Raw genomic sequence first — 19,615 nt, 5'->3', positions numbered from 1 at the left:
ACCTAAAATACATTAGGTATGGTTTTCAGAGCTGAATAAACAATATAGGGACATGGTTAAACATGATACAATAAGTACATTAATTTATCTCTTTAAAAAGAAGGGAGGAATAAACTTAATAATTTCAGTCAGTATCAATGAATTTATTAAAGTAAACATTTTACTCAGTATAGACTATCTGCCAGGAATTCAGTATGCCAGGTGCTTGGGGAAACAAGTTGGTTACTGAAAGAAAGCAAGCTTGCTGTCATTTCTTCCAGAAAGTTTTGTATGGTCTTTCTATCATTGATTGAGCTTACCATAACATAACTGAAATTATTGGTTCATTTGTTTGTTTCCCTAAATTGATTATGAGTCCCTTTAGGATAGGGACTATGTCTTTTTCATTTGTGTACCTCCAGCACCTAGCAATTTGTTTCATTAACTCTGCTTGGGATGTCGTAAGTGATGATGCTTGAGGTTTTTTGAAGAATGAGTGCCTATGATAAAAAGTTGGTTTAGTCTTAACAAAATCCTTCATTCCCCTATGACAAGAGACAGATAAGTTACTGTACTATAGCAATTATTAATTTTAATTGAGAATATTTTTATTTTGTCTTTTTCAAATGGATTTTGGTTAGACCTCATTTCAGAATACAGTTCTGAGTTGGTCAGTAAAGTGAATGTCACTTTCCATTTACATTTTAAACATAGAAATTTGGCCGTAAATTGGTTGCAGTTTAGTTGAGGGGCAAGGGAGAAGCTGCATTCATAGAGATGAGGTTGAGAAATCATAGTGGATGATTTTTAAAGTACATTAACAAAATGAATTCGTTGTGCAGACTTCCTCAAGTTAGATGTGCAAAACAAATAATCAGAATATTGTTGCCTTCATTTCATATGAACTAGGACAACATGTAGAAATATGCAAGCAACATGAAGATCTTAAAAAACTATAGCAAGAATTAGTTTAGATTTAACATGTACCTTCCAGCCCCAATTTACTCACAAATTATATCCCCAAAGTTCAGTGATAAGTTCATTCCTTCTTCGTTGTCACAGGATAATTTTATAACAATAGTGATAGACATCTGTGGTTTTCAACCCAGGGAACATTTGGTGACGTCTGGGGACATTTTTCGTTGTAACAACTTGCTGGTGGTAGGGGGTGCTACTGGAATCTAGGAATTGAGACTAGGAATACTGCTAAACATCCTACAATGCACAGGACAATCCCCATCCCCACAAAGAAGTATCCATCCCCAAATGTCAGTAGTGCTGATGTTGGGAAATCCTGCCTAAACAATGGTCAGGTTCCCAGGCCAGCCTCAAAAACTTTAACCAGTAGCAGTACTTATAGCCCATAACTGAAACTTAGTGCTAGTGGTGCAGTTTCATTTGTTACTTAAAATTATTTCATCTCCATAGAAAAGTTCTTCTTAAATTTCAATTTGGGATTAATTTCCTTATTGGGGCACAAAGGGTGGTTACTCCCATAATGTGGTAGAGACTCTAGATTTCAGTGCCTCTGGCTAGTGTTTTTTGGCTTTTCATATGTATCAGTCAGTCTTATAGAACAGTGGCCGGGTGTGGTGGCTCACACCTGTAATCCCAGCACTTTCGGAGGCCAGGGCAGGTGGACCACTTGAGGTCAGGAATTCAAGACCAGTCTGGCCAACATAGTGAAACCCCGTCTCTACTAAAAATACAAAAATTAGCTGGGCATGGTGGTGGGTGCCTGTAATCCCAGCTACTCGGGAGGCTAAGCGAGGAGAATCTCTTGAATTCGGGAGGCAGAGGTTTCAGTGAGCCAAGATCATACGACTGCACTCTAGCCTAGGCAACAGAGCAAGACTCTGCCTCAAAAAAAAAAAAAGGTTCATAGACGAGAGATTGCCTGTTATTTCAGTACAGTCATCCCTGGGTATTTGCGGGGGATTTGTTCCAGAACCCTCATGGATACTAAAATCCATGGATGCTCAAGTTCCTTATATAAAATGGTGTGGTATTTGCATATAACCTATGCATATTTTCCTATATACTCTAAATAATTTATTGATTACTTATAATACCTAATACAATGAATATGGTGTGGAAATATTTGTTATACTGTATTTTTAAGATTAGCATTTTTAAATTGTTGCATTGTTAATTTTATTTTTTTCATCCCAAATATTTTCATTTCATGGTTGGGTGTCTCCTGCAGATGCAAAACCCATGGATATGGAGGTCCGACTGTGTAATGTTTAGATGATGCATACTTACATGTTTTTTAAAACTTGAAAATGTTTAATCAATTTATTAACTTATTTACCAAATATTCATTTAGAAATAAGTAAGAGTAGAATGAGTATTTGTATTTTTTAGTATCCCATAACTGATTCACTTTGGTTTTATTAATAGGGTCAGGAGAAGGTCTAGGGAAAATAATCCAGAGATTTCCACAGAAGGACTGGGATGATACACCTTTTCCACAGGGAATTGAGTTGGTAAGTAGTGGCTGTATTTTTGCATGTTTACAATGTTCTTCTTCTTTTTTGTCACATTGATTTTTACATTTATGTTACATTTGCTGTTAAGTAATTTGATAATTTAATTGTAAGTATTACAGTACTAGAAATAATTACCTTCCCTCCTAGTCCCTGAAGTACAGTCATCTTTGAATATATTAATTCTAGAATGCCTATTTTGCTCTTCTTTTTCTCATTTAAATTTGTAATATTAAAGATGAAATTGATGATTTTCATATACTCAGAAGCAGAAAAATTCCACTGATTCTTTAGTAAAAGTCGTAGCCCAGTAACTTCAGGGATACACATATGTATTTTTTTTCCTGAAAATGTCCAGGTTATTGTCTTAGTAAAAACGAAACAAAAAAACACAGATAAATAAAATACCAAAAGTTTGTTTAATGTTAACCAGTCATGGTTTGAATTGGACCTTAAAATCACAAATTAGATTTCTTTTGTTTTTAGCTACAAGGTCCGAAGGTTATTTTATAATAGTGCAGTTCAACTCCTTTTGTTGTTGTTGTTGTTGTTGTGGTTAGCCATTTTAAAGGAATTTATTAATTGAACATAATTTGTGCTGCCCAAGATATTCTATCTGGTGGTAGATCCATGGTAGTAAAATGAGGGACTAGAAAGGTGATTACTAAAGTACTTTGTAATATATGTCTATGAAGTTTGGTTCTCTGAATTTACTGGGGGCTGTGTGTGTACTTATTTATATTCTGTTTATGGATACGCACACACACACATAGAAGCAGTGTCTTCAAGGCAGTCCTGTTGAGAGGACATTTGGTATAATATGATACTTAAGAGTGCAGGCTCTGGAGCAGAGTGCCTAGGTTAAAATCTCAGCTGCATGGTATGACTTTTGACAAGTTACTCAACTACTTTGAGCCAGCAGAATACTTATCTATAAAATGAGAATAATTGTTATATCAATCTCATAGGTTGTTGTAAAGATAAAGTGGAAAAAATACACATAAAATGCTTAGAACAATGTCTTCCATAAATGAGTTGTCCGGTTGTTTAATTAGTATTGTTGCTGTTTGTTCAGCATCTTTCCACACCTTACCCACAGGAACAATTGTTCATTCTCTTGTTGGCATGGATCGGAAATATCTATTAGATATTTTGTATTGAAAATTTTAAATTTTCTCATCCTAACTAATAGCTGTCCAGTTTTGCTTCACTGAAAATTAAAGATACGTTGCTAAGTCCTTAGTTTTGATTGTTATAACTCAGCCATGTAGAGAAAGCTGAGGGTTCTGTAGGTCTACAGAGGGGGTACATCTTGAATTTTGGCATTAAAAATGGGGAAGGAATGTGAGGATCCAAAGAAAATGGCTTTTTGGAGAGCCCTTTGTATTCCTTTCTCTTTTTCCCCATATGCCTGCAAATACCAGTACTTGGCCTTACAGTGTGAATAACCAGGCATTTGTTCTATAAAAACTTTTAAACCCTGTTTCAATGTCCCTTTTAGTGTGATTGAGGGGAAATTTTTGGTGCTGGGGACCTGTTAGAACTTTTTGTGGGTTCCTACCTCCATTCACATCAAAGTGGGAGAGATATAAACTATATCAATTTAACAGTATGAGCAGTGATTCACCTTCATAAGTTTCAAGAACAGCAGACATCATAGAGGGAGAGAGAAATCATGGATTGGCATAGCTATTTAGCTAGGACAGAGAAAGGATAATGTTGTTTTGAAAGCCAAGAGAATAGACACCTATGATGCCTCTCTTGTTTCTCCAGTAGCAAGGGAGAGAAACATACTGATTTTACTACTTAGTAAATGGATATTTTCTCTTTGTATGACAGACACTGCCATGTTCAAGTGCTATAAATGTCTCTCCAATAAGTGGAGTCTTGTGCTGCTAGAATAGTGAAATGGAAGTGCTTAAGAGGTAGACAGAACTTTTCCTCCCTAAGATTTTCCTAGATGACATCTTGGCATATTCTTAACATAGCATTTCAAGATTCGTTGGGCTAGATTAAAGAGTAATCTGTTGGATTATGTCAGAAATTTTCTTTTTCCTTTTCCTTTTTCCATAATGGATCACAATTTCAATTCTGTAATGTCTATGATGTTGTCAAGTACAAAATAAATTTATCTTATATCTATCAAAGTACATTTTTTTTCTCTCTCAACTTTTCCTATTTTTAATATCTCACAAAAACATTATCAAGAACAGGAAATGAACACTAGTACAATATTACTAACTAGACTATCTACCTTACTCAAACTTTTTCTATCAAAGTACTTTTTTTTTTTTTTGAGACGGAGTCCCGCTCTGTCGCCCAGGCTGGAGTGCAGTGGCGCGATCTCGGCTCACTGCAAGCTCCGCCTCCTGGGTTTACGCCATTCTCCTGCCTCAGCCTCCCGAGTAGCTGGGACTACAGGCGCCCGCCATCTCGCCCGGCTAGTTTTTTGTGTTTTTTAGTAGAGACGGGGTTTCACCGTGTAGACCAGGATGGTCTCGATATCCTGACCTCGTGATCCACCCGTCTCGGCCTCCCAAAGTGCTGGGATTACAGGCTTGAGCCACCGCGCCCGGCCTCAAAGTACGTTTTTAAAACAGAATAAATCACTATTAATTTTTTGTTTAGTCTTTATTGCCGTATTTTTGCATATGTTTAGAGAGTGTGAATAGTCTGTATATGAACAGCAATAACTTGAATAATTGTGATGCCTTATGTGATCTTGAGTAACCCTGCGGCTTCAAGACCAAAGATACATGGACTACAATTTTAGTCTAATTGAAGGTGATCTGGCTTAGTCCTTAAGTGGTTTGTTGTTTCTGGTGTAGTCATGACCCTTTTCTGATGATTTATGGGAAAAATTCTTACCCCTTCCACAATGGTGGAACAACGTTAGCATATAACATTCATGTTAATATCTGACGGTTGTATAGGGTTAATAAATTATGATGAACTCACGTACATAATGGTAGTAGTATATTAATTCACAAATAAGTAAACAGAGGCTTAGGAAGTTTAGATAACTTTACTGAGATCTAACAGCTAGGATACAGCAGAGCTAGGATTAAACCCTGATCTTCTGACCCTTAGTGTCAGCCAAGATCTGAGAGATTTCTGGGAGTGACACTTTTAGCTGTGGTTAGCATTTTAGTGTAAATGGTTAGTATTTTAGTATAAATGCAGAATCTGAAAACAGAATTCTACGATTTGGAAGAACTAAGGTTGAGAAATGTTAAGAGAAGGCTGTGTTATTGAATAGGGACCAGCTTTATTATTTATTTTATCTGAGAACACACATGGGTTCAGAATATAATATTATATTCAAATTATTTTCTATTGCCACTTCTCCTTCCCAGGGAGTTCTAAATGTATTTAAATTCTAAATGAAAAATAGATATGTTCAGCCTTACAACTGGTGGAAAAGGATTTTAGGCATTCATTCACTAATTAATCAAATTCCAAATTTAATTTAGAGGATGCCGAATTTCTTTTTCCATTTTTACACAAAGAAATTGCCTTCTATTTTTCTATTGAAAACTTTAATTCGGATGGATTTTAAAAATAGAAATATGAAAGTCAGCTAAACCGAACATAATGACTACTTTTCCAGTTCTGGGATACTTTTCTTTCTCTTGTGCCTTTTAGGCATACATGAAAACCACAGACATCATATAAATAAAGTTGTAGTTAATTTTAGTAACAGCATTTCAAAGAAAATTAAATTGGTTTTCAGAGGCATTCTATGGTTAACAATCTATTCCTGATTATAGGAACAATATTTTTATTGGCTAGATCAGAGACATTTAAACAGCTTAAAGAATTAAAGCAAGATAGTATTGTTTTGACCTTAGCTCCTTTTTTTCTTTTTTTTTTTAGACAGAGTTTCACTCTTGTTGCCCAGGCTGGAGTGCAGTGGCACAATCTTGGCTCACTGCAGCTTCCGCCCCCCAGGTTCAAGCAATTCTCCTGCCTCAGCCTCCCAAGTAGCTGGGATTACAGGCGTGTGCCACCACACCCGGCTAATTTTGTATTTTTAGTAGAGACACGGTTTCACCATGTTGGTCAGGCTGGTCTCGAACTCCTGACCTCAGGTGATCTCCCTGCCTTGGCCACCCAGAGTGCTGGGATTAAGGGTATGAACCAACACACCCAGCCGACCTTAGCTCCTTTTTAAGATGCCTTGTCTTAGGAGTGAATCTTTTTATATCATGATTCAGAAAATATGCCACAATCTCAATAGGGCATGCCTGTACTAAGGTTTTTGTTAGATGGGTACCTGATTTTTTTAGAATACTAAAGTACTGTGATAAATAAATTTTGTGGCTTGAAAAAGAGAAGCATTCAGTTAGAATATCTAATTTAATATTCTTAGGAAATTAGTTCTGTTATTTAAATTACACACTAGTGATTCGACTATCTGCAATGTGAATTAGGTGTTCTGTAAATGTAGATTGAGGAGAAGAGAGGAAAAAGAGCTTGTATTCCACATTGTGCAGGTGTAACATAGGAAAAGTGACTTTAATATGGGATGTTATTTGAGGGCCGAGGGGTAAATATAAGTACCATGTAGTGGTTTAATTCTTTAAGCTGTTTATAATGCAATACATGCAATAAATGGGTAGCAATCATCCATTTGACGTAGATGTAAATACTGTTTGGTTAGGAAACTGAGTGTAGAAAAGATGGAAGAGATTTTTCCTTTTTGTGGAAGAATGTGCTTGAAAGGAGAATGAGATGACAGAATCAGGGTTCACAAACATTTTAAAAGGCAGGAGTTATGGGATGTTTAAGAAAATGAAATATAATAAGTAAAACTTTAAGTTCTTGCATGTGAGTATATAAAGGTAGATTTATAAGTAATCATATCCAGCTAGAGAGGCTTGAGAAATACAAGAAGACAGATTTTAAAAAGTTTATAAAAGATATGTATGGTAGATACTATAGAAAGCATCTGAAGCCTCTGTACTGAGGTAGGATGCAAGATAAAATACTCAGTTTTAAAGATGGTCCAAAGCTTGGTATAAACGGTGTGTGGAAGGACTCTTGATTTAGCCTGGAGTTGAGGCTGAAAACTTAAGAATACTGCTATGAAGTATGAAGACATGGCTTTTAAAACATACTAAGAACTATAAAAAGGATTTTAAAAGTTATGTTCACAACAAAGCAAGTGGATATAAATGGGGGTTAAGCCAGTAAATGGTGGTTTGAGCTCATATTTTTGGTACCCACTTCCAGACTGTTGTCTCTTCGAAGTAATAAAACCACAGGGCAGGGAACCTGATGAAGTCTAGAAGGTACATTTGAGGTAGTAGATTCTTTTATCATCTCTGAGGAAGAGATCAGTTAATCTTAGTGTTATGGTTCTAATACACTTCTCCATACTCACTACTATGGTTTGTTTATCCTGTATTAGAACTAGTGTCTCTCAATTCTGCTTATTTTGCCAGTGCATTGATACCCTCAGTTATGCTAGAAAATCTTTCCCCTACAGTCACATACTTCACTACTGCTCTCAGAACCACTTTAGACAAAATTTTCTTGTCATGCTAGGGTTCTGCTCTACCTGATGCTTTAAGACCAAAGAGAACTTCCTGAGGAAGATGTAGAGCTACATAGGCCTCATCCACTACGTCTGTGTATTGTTTGCAGACAGCCTGGACTTCATTACATGGTACCATACTGCTACTCATCTCTCATGTGCTTGTCTGTCATATCACCCTTATGGCTTATTCTGTACTTCTTAAGTTCCAGTTCCTTTTTGCTACTATTCTATTTCTATTCATCCTATTTCCATTGTACCTATAATTTTAGCAAAAAAAAAAAAAAAAAATAAAATAAATAAATTTCTTGACTTTATGTTTTAGCTCTTTATGTTTTAGCTACTATCTTATTTCTTCTTTATTATAAAATGTTTTCAGTGACTCTTCATTTGCTGTCCCAATTTCTCTAAGAGACTAATGTGGTTCAGTAGAAAGAATATGGGATTTGAAATTTAAAAGCCTTGAGCGAAGTTAATTTACTCTCTCTGATAATAGTATTTTTCCTACAGGATGTTATTAGGTGATCATCTGTTAATATTTTAATATTTGTAATGTTACAATTTCTTATTTACTCTCATTTCATACCTCTATCTCACCCACATTTCAGGGTGAGGTCAAGAGTTTGAGACCAGCTTGGCCAACATGGTGAAACCCCATCTCTACTAAAAAATACAAAAATTAGCTGGGTGCAGTGGCAGGTGCATGTAATCCCAGCTACTTGGGAGGATGAGGCAGGAGAATCCCTTGAACCAGGGAGGTGGAGGTTGCAGTGAGCTGAGATGCGCCATTGTGCTCCACCCTGGGAGACACAGCAAGACTCCATCTCAAAAAAAAAAAAATTATCGAAACAAACAATAGTGAAAACACAGCATACCAAAATCTATGGGATATAGTGAAAATAGTATTAAGAGGGAAGTTTGTAGCTATAGGTGCCTACATCAAAAAAGAAGAAAAACTTCGCATAAATAACCTAATGATGCATCTTAACTAGAAAGGCAAGAGCTAACCAAACCCAAGATTAGGAGAAGAAAAGAAACTAATTAAGGTCAGAGCAGAAATAAATTGAAATTAAGAAAACAATACAAAAGATCAACAAAGCAAAAAGTTGGTTTTTTGAAACGATAAACAAAATTGACAAACCTTTAGCCCGAGTAAGAAAAAAATAAAGACCCAAATAAATAAAAACAGAGATTAAAAATAAGACATTACAACCAATACTGCAGGTATTCAGAGGACCATTAGTGACTACTATAACCAACTATATGCCAATAAATTGGAAAACCTGGAAGAAATGGATGAATTCCCAGAGATTTACAACCTACCAAGATTGAGCAATGAAGAAATCCAAAACCTGAACAGACCAACAGCAAGTAACAAAATCAAAGCCATAATAAAAAGTCTCCCAGCAAAAGAAAGCCCAGGACCCAGTGGCTTGACTGCTGATTTCTATTAATATCAAGCTTTTAAAGAAGAACTAATTCAATTTCTACTCAAACTATTCCAAAAAATTGAGGAGAAGGGAATAGTTCCAAACTTTATTCTGTGAGACTAGTATTACTGTGATACCAAAACCAGGCAAAGACACAGCAAAAAAGAAAACCATAGGCCGACTTCCCTGATGAACATTGATGCAGAAATCCTCTATAAAATTTTAGCAAACCAATTTTAACAACATGTTTAAAAGATCCTTCATCATGATCAAGTAGGATTTATCTCAGGGATGCAGGGATGGTTCAAGATACACACACTAATCAATGTGATACATTTTATCAATAGAATGTACAAAAACCATGTGATCATTTTAATTGATGCTGAAAAAGCATCTGATAAAATTCAGCATCCCTTTATGATAAAAACCGTTTAAAAACTGGGTATAGAAGGAACATACCTTAACACAATAAAAGCTATATACAACAGAGTCACAGCTAATATCATTCTGAATGGGGAAGAACTGAAAGCCTTTCCTCCAATATCTAGAAGATGACAAGGATGCCCACTTTTACCACTGTTATTCAACATAGTACTGGGAGTTCTAGCTAGAGCAACCAGATAAGAGAAAGAAGTCTAGGGCATCCACATTGGAAAGGAGGAAGTCAAATTATCCTTCTTTGCAGATGATGTGATCTTATATTTGGAAAAATCTAAACACTTCACCAAAAAACTATTAGAACTGATAAACAAATTGAGTAAATCTGCAGGATACAAAATCAACATACAAAAATCAGTAGCATTTCTATATGCCAACAATTAACGATCTGAAAAAGAAGTCAAGAAAGTAATCTCATTTACAGTAGCTACAGATAAAATATCAAGAAATTAACCAAAGAAGTGAAAGATCTCTACAATGAAAACTATAAGTCATTGATGAAAAAAAAAAAACTGAAGAGGACACAGAAAAAAGGAAAGATATTCCGTGTTCATGGATTGGAAGAGTCAGTGTTGTTAAAATGTTTATACACCTAAAGCAGTCTATAGATTCAATGCAGTCCTTGTCAAAATATCAATAACATTCTTTACAGAAATAGAGGAAACAATTCTAAAATTTACATTGAGGCAAAAAAGACCTAGAATAGCCAAAGCTATCCAGAGCTAAATAAATAAATAAATAAAAAATAAATAAATAAAAATTAAAAAAAAAAAAACTGGAAGAATTACATTATCTGACTTCAAATAGTAACCAAAATAGCGTGGTACTGGCATAAAACCAGACACACAAACCAATGGAACAGAATAGAGAATCCAGAGACAAATCTGTTTATCTACAGGGGACTCATTTCTGAAAAAGGTGCCAAGAACATACACTGGAGAAAAGACAGTCTCTTCAGTAAATGGTGCTGAAGAAACTGGATAGCCATATGCAGAAGAAAGAAACTAGACTCCTCTTTCTCGCCTTAAAAAAATAAAATCAAATCAAAATTGATTAAAGACTTAAATGTAAGACTTCAAACTATGAAATTACTGCATGAAAACATGGGAAAAACTCTAGGACATTAGACTGGGCAAAGACTTCGTGAGTAATACCCCATAAATACAGACAGCCAAAACAGAAATGAGCAAATAGGATCACATTAACTTAAAAAACTTCTATACAGCAAAGGAAACAATCAACATAAGTGAAGAGACAACCCACAGAATATATAAGGAGCTCAAACAACTGTGTAGTGAAAAAAATCTAATAATCTGATTAAAAGCTGGGCAAAAGATCTGAATAGACATTTCTGAAAGGAAGACATATGAATGTCTATTAAGATCTGAATAGACATTTCTCAAAGGAAGATATATGAAAGGAAGACATATGAAACAGTTATATGAAAAGGTGCTCAGCATCACTGATCATCAGAGAAATGCAGATCAAAACTATGAGATATCATCTCACCCCAGTTAAAATGGCTTATATCCAAAAGACAGGTAATAACAAATGCTGGCAAGGATGTGGAGAAAAGGGAACCCTCACACAGTGTTAGTGGGAATGTAAATTGGTAAAACCACTATGGAGAAGAGTTTGGAAGTTCCTCAAAAAACTGAAAATAGAGCTACCATATGATCTAGCAATCCCACTGCTAGTCATGCACCCAAAAGAAAGGAAATCAGTTTATCGAAGAGATAATCTGCACTCCCATGTTTATTGCAACACTCTTCTCAATGGCTTAGATTTGGAAGCAACCTAAGTGTCCATCAACAGACAAATGGATAAAAAAAATGTGACAATGCACAATGGAGTATTCTTTGGCCATAAGAAGAATGAAATTCTGTAATTTGCAACAACATGAAACTGGAAGTCATGTTGAATGAAATAAGCTAGGCTCAGAAAGACAAACTTTGCACATTCTCACTTATTTGTGGGAGCTAAAAATTAAAACAATTGATATCATGGAGATAAGAAGGATGGTTACTAGATGCTGGGAAGGGTAGTGTGGCAGGGGAGAGGAGGTAGTGGAGATGATTAATGGGCACAAAAATATACTTAGGCAGAATGAATAAGATTTAGTATTTTATAGCACAACAGGGTGACTACAGTGAACAATAATTTTTGTATATTTAAAAATAGCTAAAGGAGTATAATTGCATTTTTGTAACACAAAGGATCAATGCTTGAGGTGATGGATACCCCATTTACTGATTGTTATGCATTGTATGCCATATCAAAATATTTCATGTACCTGATAAATGTATACACATGTGTACCCATAAAACTTAAAAATTAAAAAAAGATTTCATTAAGAGTACTAACAGCTTCAGGATTTTTCTCCAATTAAATGCTCTTCAAAAGAAAGAAAAACAGTACAATATTATGTACTTACTTTGGAAAGAGGATTAAACTGCTTTAAAACTTGTGTGAGAAATGTGGTCAGTTGGTTTATTTATTGTGATTTCCTTTACTTGAAGTTCACTGTCTTTTCCCTTATGCAGTATAACTGCTTTTCCTGAGACTTCTGCACTTTGATAAAAAGATGAGGTGGAACTCTGGATTGTTTTAAATATTTTACTTTCTGACAAGCCAAAGAAGCAGAAGAAGAGACATGTCCTTAGTTAAGAAGCGGCACAGGAAAGCCACCTGCTCATAAATAATATCTTCCACTCATTCTGTTAACTACAGATTCTTTTAGACTGATTCTGGCCTCTTTAAAATTTCTGGAAGATACATTTCAAATTCACATAAATATTTACCTGGATTAATATTGTTCTACCTGGGTATTATCTGTAATTTCATCTCACATAGCAACCTGTTTCCTGTTGGTGACAGTGACATCTTTGAGTAGAATGACTATGTGATGCTGATATTAGTAAAAGGGAAGAATTGTTTCTTGAACATGAAACAGGGGTAAGGGTGGAGTCTAGAAACTAATAAGTTAGTTATAGATCACTCACAACTGGCTTGCAGGTACTTAGAGAAAAACAACCTTTTTTGGTCATTGCTCATTTATGCAGAATTTTGCTTTAAAATTTATAGCCTTTTTGAATATTTAGCAATGATAGATTCTAGTCTGTTCGTTTAATGATATCTATTTGGTACTTACTATGTGCCAGCAACTGAGATCAGGGTTGAAGATATAACTGTAAACCAGATAAAAGCTATCTTCTAAGAACTTAAATTTCTAGTGGAGAGAGACCAATATTAACCATAATAAGTTAGTAAATTATGTAGTATGTGATAATTGATAAGTACTCTAAAAAACAATAAAACAGTGATGGATGGAATGTGGCCTATTACTTTGTTTTTGTTTTTTGTTTTGATACACAGTCTCACTCTGTTGCACAGGCTGGAGTGCAGTGGCACAATCTCTGCTCATCACAACCTCCGCCTGTGGGGCTCAAGTGATTCTCCTGCCTCAGCCTCCCGAATAGCTGGGATTACAGGCACATGCCACCATGTCCAGCTGATACTTGTAGTTTTAGTAGAGATGGGGTTTTGCCATGTTGGCCAGGCTGGTCTTGAACTCCTGACCTCAGGTGATCCGCCTTCGTCAGCCTCCCAAAGTGCTGGGATTACAGGCATGAGCCACTGTGCTTGGCCGTGGCCTATTACTCCGTAAATAACCAAGGCAACCAGTTTTCTGCTGCTGTTTGCCAAGCAGAGTCTAAGGAAAGCAAATGATCTAGATAAAATAACTTTTAGCATTTTTCGTATTTCCTATATTATCAAGCAAATTGTAACTAGATTCTATTTATTCATTTGTTTGTTTATTTAGAAGACAGGGTGTGCCTGTTGAGCTCAAGTGATCCTCCCACCTCAGCCTTCCAAGTTGTTGGGCCTATAGGCATGATCCACCATGCCCAGCTAATTTTTTAATTTTTATTTTTGTAAAGACCAAGGTTCAGTATGTTGCTGAGGCTGGTCTGGAATTCCTGGGATTACAGACATGAGCCACCGTGCATGGCCTGTAACTAGACTTTTAATCTTAACAAATTACTGAAGAAAATATCTTTAATGTGAAGTATATTGTGGGAAGTTATGTGAAGTTCATTAATGGTGGACATTAGTTTCTTGCCTTAAATTAACCATTATTTAATGTGTGACCTATTTGTATTTACGAAAATTTCAAAAATATTTGTATTTTATAGAAGGGCAGAGAAAAGAGTAGGGAAATATAGAGTCAGATATTTGCAGCTTATCATTAAGTACAAGTATAAAAATCTTGTGTATTTCTAAACTAATCCTGTAACTGAACAATCGCTTAACTGGTACTGAACTTTTCAATTAGTAGCCTTTTTTTTTTTTTTTTTTTTTTTTTGAGACAGAGTCTTGCTCTGTTGCCCAGGCTGGAGTACAGTGGCATGATCTTGGCTCACTGCAACCTCTGACTCACGGGCTGAAGTGATTCTCCTGCCTCAGCCTCCCGAGTGGCTGTACAATACACTCGGCGTGCGCCACCATACCCGGCTTATTTTTGTATTTTTAGTAGAGATGGGTTTCGTCATGTTGGCCAAGCTTGTCTTGAACTCCTGGCCTCAAGTGATCTTCCCCACCTCGGTCTCCAAAAGTGCTGGAATTACAGGAGTGAGCCACCGTGCCCAGCTAATTTGCAGCTTTTAAGGAAAAAATAATTCTATTACTTTCGATACCAGAGATTTTCCCCCTAATTATTAATACATCATTTTTGGATTTATTCTTTTAACACAATTCATAGACCTGTCATTTTTAGATTAATTTTTTTAGTGTCTAAATATAGAAGTATATAAACAAGGTTAATTTATCCTTTAAGATCACTAATGTTTTATGGTTTCTCTTGTGCCCCCCCCCCGCTTGACAGTTATTTGTATAAAAATCCTGACTGGTAGATTATAGTGCATCCTGTGGTTATTGATAGACATGTTTCTAGTAGTCCTTTCTATAATAGAGTATGACCTTCATTTAATACCTTCACTGGCATAGTGATGAAAATGTTATGAAGTCTTGGGGTTTAGAAAGCACCTTAAAGATTTCCTGGTCAAATTCTAACCTTCCTTTTACTGATTAAATAAGTTTGTATACAATACCCTTGTCAAATGATCATCTAATTTTAGTTTATATTAAATATTTGCTATGATTCATTCAGCCTTATGTATTTTCTTAGTGCCTATTATGTGCTAGTCAAGGTGTTGGGTGAATATAGTGGTAAATAAAACCAATGTGGCAATGCCCTTATGGACTTGGTATTGTATGGTTTTTGCAGTGATTGTGAATTTCCTCTTGTATATATACTCACCTTCATTGATCCACATTATCTTCAAGAGTCTTGTTCTTTTCCGTGAGTTTATAGGATCATTAACTTGACATATGCTAAAAGTACAGTTACTATAATTGAAAATACTGTGAGATCTTTTTCTTCTCAGAAGCCTATGTGATAATTTGTATTAAAATACATACATATTCAAATTCCTTTTTCAAGAGTCGAAGGTCCTAATATGTATGGATGTGTCATTAAGTTATAAATATAGAACCCTTAACCTAATACAAATTTCTAGAACTTAAGCAGGGCAGAATGTGGAGTATTTCCCTCTCATTTAAGTACATTATACTAAGGGTGAGATTTTAGATACTATCTAGTTGAAGTGACTGACATGGAGATTTGGTTCTGTTTAGTGCTGGTACAGTGTACAGTGCTACAGTGTACTGGTAGAATCTTAATGAAATTGTCCTCTGCATTTCAAAAAGAAATTCAACTTCGACAAATCTTTGGACATCATTTTTGGCTAATTTTGCAACAGATCATATTGGAAACTGGAAACTAGTGCCAACTGTTGCTAATGGAGCCATGAGCTCTTGCTATTATTCTGGCAGTCATTTTTAGAGATGTTAGCTGTAGTGCTATTAGGGCATGAAAGCATGGCAAGGCATTGGATAATGTAAAGTTGATCTAATCCATATCACACTGGATTAATATCTGTGGCAAGCTTCAAATACTAATAGCAATGTATTATATCTTATAATCTCACATCACCTTAGCGCTTTGGATCATGTAGCTGTCCCTTGTCTGTGGAGGCAACAGCTCACCTAAAGACCAAAATCATTTATATAGTAAGTTACCCAGGCTGCTAGAAGAGGTATTTCTCCAGACTAAAAATAGAAAATAGGAGGGCCCAAGGTATAGGTCAGAATTAGCCATTGTTTATTTCTTTCTGCCTCTCAAGAGAAAGTACAGAAGACAGCACTTTCTACATCCTGTTGTAAAGGGAGCTGGGAAGCAAGGAATCCATTTGAGGGACCTTCAGAGTTGTTCCAAGGTTTTGGATGACTATCTGGTTTGGAATAGATTAGGATTTATTAATGCTGAGAGCAAATAAATTGTGGTAGTTTAGTGTGAAACTTGCTAAGAGATGCCCTGAGGCACTTGGCTCAGCCCTAAGTGTGTTGAGATATTGAGATCTCTGTGAGCAGTCTTGTGATTAGCCATGGTATGGTGTGTAGATAACATCCTCTATGTTGCATGAAGTGAAAAAGGTTGGAGAGCACTGTACTTTATTGTATGCTATGGACTGTTTTTAGCTATTTGGTTATTTCCATTTGGTAGTCTTTTTAGTCTTCAAACTGTCTCAGTGATACTCAGTGGAACCCAAGGAAGCACCGTGCTCCTGTGACAGTTATATAAATTGGGATTTCGGTAATTGAACTAAGAGTGCCCCACTCCAAAGTGTAACTTATGTGTTAAAAGGTCACTTGATTCAGCTACTCTCCCTGCCTATAGATTCTATTAAATATTTCCAGTGCTAAAATCTTAAAGGCTGTGTGTTTCATTTGAATAGGAAATGTGATTGATTTCTTTTAGTTTACTTTAAAGTTTTGCCTATCCAATTTGTGTTTGGTATGTATCTAGAAGGGAGAGTTAATATGTAGGCTGGAATAATGGACTGAAATTAATAAAGTGAATTTTTATGAGGAAATGTAAAATATTTTATTATAATTATGTCCTATAAAATTATGATGTAAGACCTGCAGTTCATGTGAAAAAGACCTAGATGTTTTATTAATAAGACTGGCATGAGCTGTTAGCTTATAGAAAAGCTGATGCAGTTTTTGGCTGTGGAATATCCAAGATGGTGACAATAGGAGTGGGAATGGAGTATTTAATTGACAGGGTTTGGTTGGATGACTAATTGAATATGGGATGCACTGAGGGACCAAAAGTTATCTCACTGATTCAAATTTGGATAACTGGGAGAGAAACAGTACCTTGATAGAGTAGTGAGAAGGTAGAAATAATTGCAGCTTTGTCCAGCTTGACTCTCTAAATGAACTTAAGGTATAACACTGAGAAAGTAATTTGGTAAAGTGGTCAATATCATGGACTCTAGACCAGTCTTCTTGAGTTTTAGTTCTGGCTTCTCCACTTGGTAACACTGTGACCTTGCACAAATTATTTAAAGGCTCTCTACCTTTTTTTTTTTTATCAGTCTAATGGGGATAAACTTCATATACTAAATACCAGGAACCATTTTAAGCACTTTATGTATATTAAGTCATTTGATCCTTATGTATCTATTAAATGTTTCCAGTACTAAAATCTTAAAGGCTCTGCATTTCATTTGAATAGGAAATGTGATTGACTTCTTTTAAAGTGTTACTTATCAAATTTGTGTTTGGTATATATCTGGAAGGGAGACATATGTGGATCAAATGACTTGAAACACATAAAGTGCTTAAAATGGTTCCTGGTATATAGTAAACATAAAAGTGAAAGCTGTTGCTATTCTTATTGTCATTTTTAGGGTACATTTTCAAAAATAATACTGTGGTTTCAGTATAAAACCTAATGTTACCAAAAGGATTTCTTTCATTAGGAGCAGTTCTAGAAAACTTCATTTTCTTTCCTTACTTGCCACCTCTGCCCTCTCAAACTTGTAGATCCAAGGTGTGGAAAATCAGTTGTGCAATTTTAATTATTAAATCTTGTCATTATTGTGTATTTTAGGGATGTGAGACAGTCTTTGAAAAAATTTTTTTTGGCTGTAATTACAATTCTTTTTGAATTTTAAAGAATCATATTGAAAATGTTTATTTCCCACTTTCTATCATTCTCATCTGGACACTGTGCTTAGCTTCAGTTCAGAGTTGTGATTTCAGCTTTTTTTAAAATTTTTTTTCCTACTAGACCTCACTTAATGACATTAGCTTTGTCCCTCAGTGAATTTGTCTAGTCCTTTGGACTTCATGTTTTATGCTCTCTTCGACCCTCATACGTTCCCTGATATTTTCATGAAACATACAGGAAGCAATTTGTATTCTTAGAGGAACTAAAACTAGTCTGAAGACTCAGCTGAAAAAGCTGGGTTTTTTGGAAATTTCCAGATGAAAGGGACAGTCTGAGGAATGCTGTCAGACTGGAAGAAGCCCCACATATAAACAGGGCTGTTCCTAGTTATTCTTGGATCTGTAAAGATCATATAGTTTTGGATGTTTCTTCTCTCTGATTTCCTTCCATCTATCACTATTTAAATAAATTATGCATATCCATTTCTGTTCATTCAGTGTTTTAAATAGAGCCTGCCTATTTAACTGCATGTCAGATAAGGATGTTAGAATATGGAAGGGGGTGGAGTACTGGTAATTTGGTTCTGATAATTTGACTGTCAAAACTTGTGACTGTTTTATTAAAAATTTTAAAAAGAGTGCATGTAGGGGTATCTATAAAATAAGGTTGTTCTCACTTTTCTGCATTCTGGTATCTTTTTGAATGGAAGAGAAACCAATGCTATTTTAGTTACTGCTCTGGCCTGCAATGAAGCTCAGACAACATGAAACCCTGCGTTCTTATTTCAAAGACATAATAAAAACTCTTTGGGTGCTTAGCGTTAGAGTTTGTCTTTTCACTCTTGGCTATATTTATCATACTCAATTATATTATTCCTTTGCCGCAAGGATAGAGATTTCAGTTAGTTCCACTAGTTATCCTCAGTCTCCACTGAGGCATATATTCAACTAAATGCCTATAACAGAATACACACTATAGTGGAATGAATGAGGTAGGGATGTATTTTTCTGCCCTGTTGGAAAAAGAGACAAGGTAGATAACTTGGGGCTGTTACAGTAACTTTGTGATGTTGTCAAAGACTCATGCTCTGTCCAGCTTTTTATTCCTTCCTATATAGGATATCACTCTTATCTTCATGTTGTCATCCTACACAAAAGGAAGAGGAAAGGGAAACAGTGCTAAAAATGCAACTGAGTCTTCCTCCTATTTTTATTTATTTATTTTTTAGACAGGGTCTCACTCCGTTGCCCAGCCAAGAATGTAGTGGCACAATCACAGGTCACCACAGGCTTGAACTTCTGGGCTCAAGCAATCTTCCTGCTTCAGCCTCCTGAGTAGCTAGGACTAGAGATATATGCCACCAATCCTGGCAAATCCTTACTTTTAAATTTTTTGTAGAGAAGGGGGTCTTGCTATGTTGCCTGGGCTGGTCTTGAGCTCCTAGCCTCAAGCAATCCTCCTGCCTTGGTGTCCCAAAGTGTTGGGATTACTGGCATGAGCCACCACGCCCACCCTCTTCCTCCTTTTAAAAAGAGTTTTCCTGAAAGTGTACCAAGTGACTTCCAGTGGTATCTCTTTGGCCAGAACTGATGTGTAACCATGTCTGACTACAAAGGAGGCAGAGAAATTTAATGTGTATTTGTTTGAGTTAGGCATA

At 35.7% G+C, this 19,615-nt stretch overlaps 1 protein-coding gene across 2 annotated transcripts in view; it reads left to right on the top strand.

Annotated features, from left to right (window-relative positions):
* The window catches only part of SBF2 (SET binding factor 2), a 527,862-nt gene that overhangs the window by 92,870 nt on the left and 415,377 nt on the right, over nucleotides 1-19,615 (top strand). For both annotated transcript variants that reach the window (XR_004053641.1, XM_010384825.2), the window contains exon 2: nucleotides 2,383-2,468. Coding sequence is in view for 1 of the 2 variants with exons in the window: in XM_010384825.2 (XP_010383127.1) it covers nucleotides 2,383-2,468 (86 nt within the window). In the remaining variant the exon portion in view is untranslated. The remainder of the gene's footprint in view (nucleotides 1-2,382; nucleotides 2,469-19,615) is intronic.

The sequence above is a fragment of the Rhinopithecus roxellana genome, chromosome 15, assembly GCF_007565055.1.
Source record: "Rhinopithecus roxellana isolate Shanxi Qingling chromosome 15, ASM756505v1, whole genome shotgun sequence".
NCBI lineage: Eukaryota > Metazoa > Chordata > Mammalia > Primates > Cercopithecidae > Rhinopithecus > Rhinopithecus roxellana.
The sequence above is the reverse complement of the archived record's forward strand: the minus strand, read 5'-3'. Positions and strand labels throughout refer to the sequence as shown.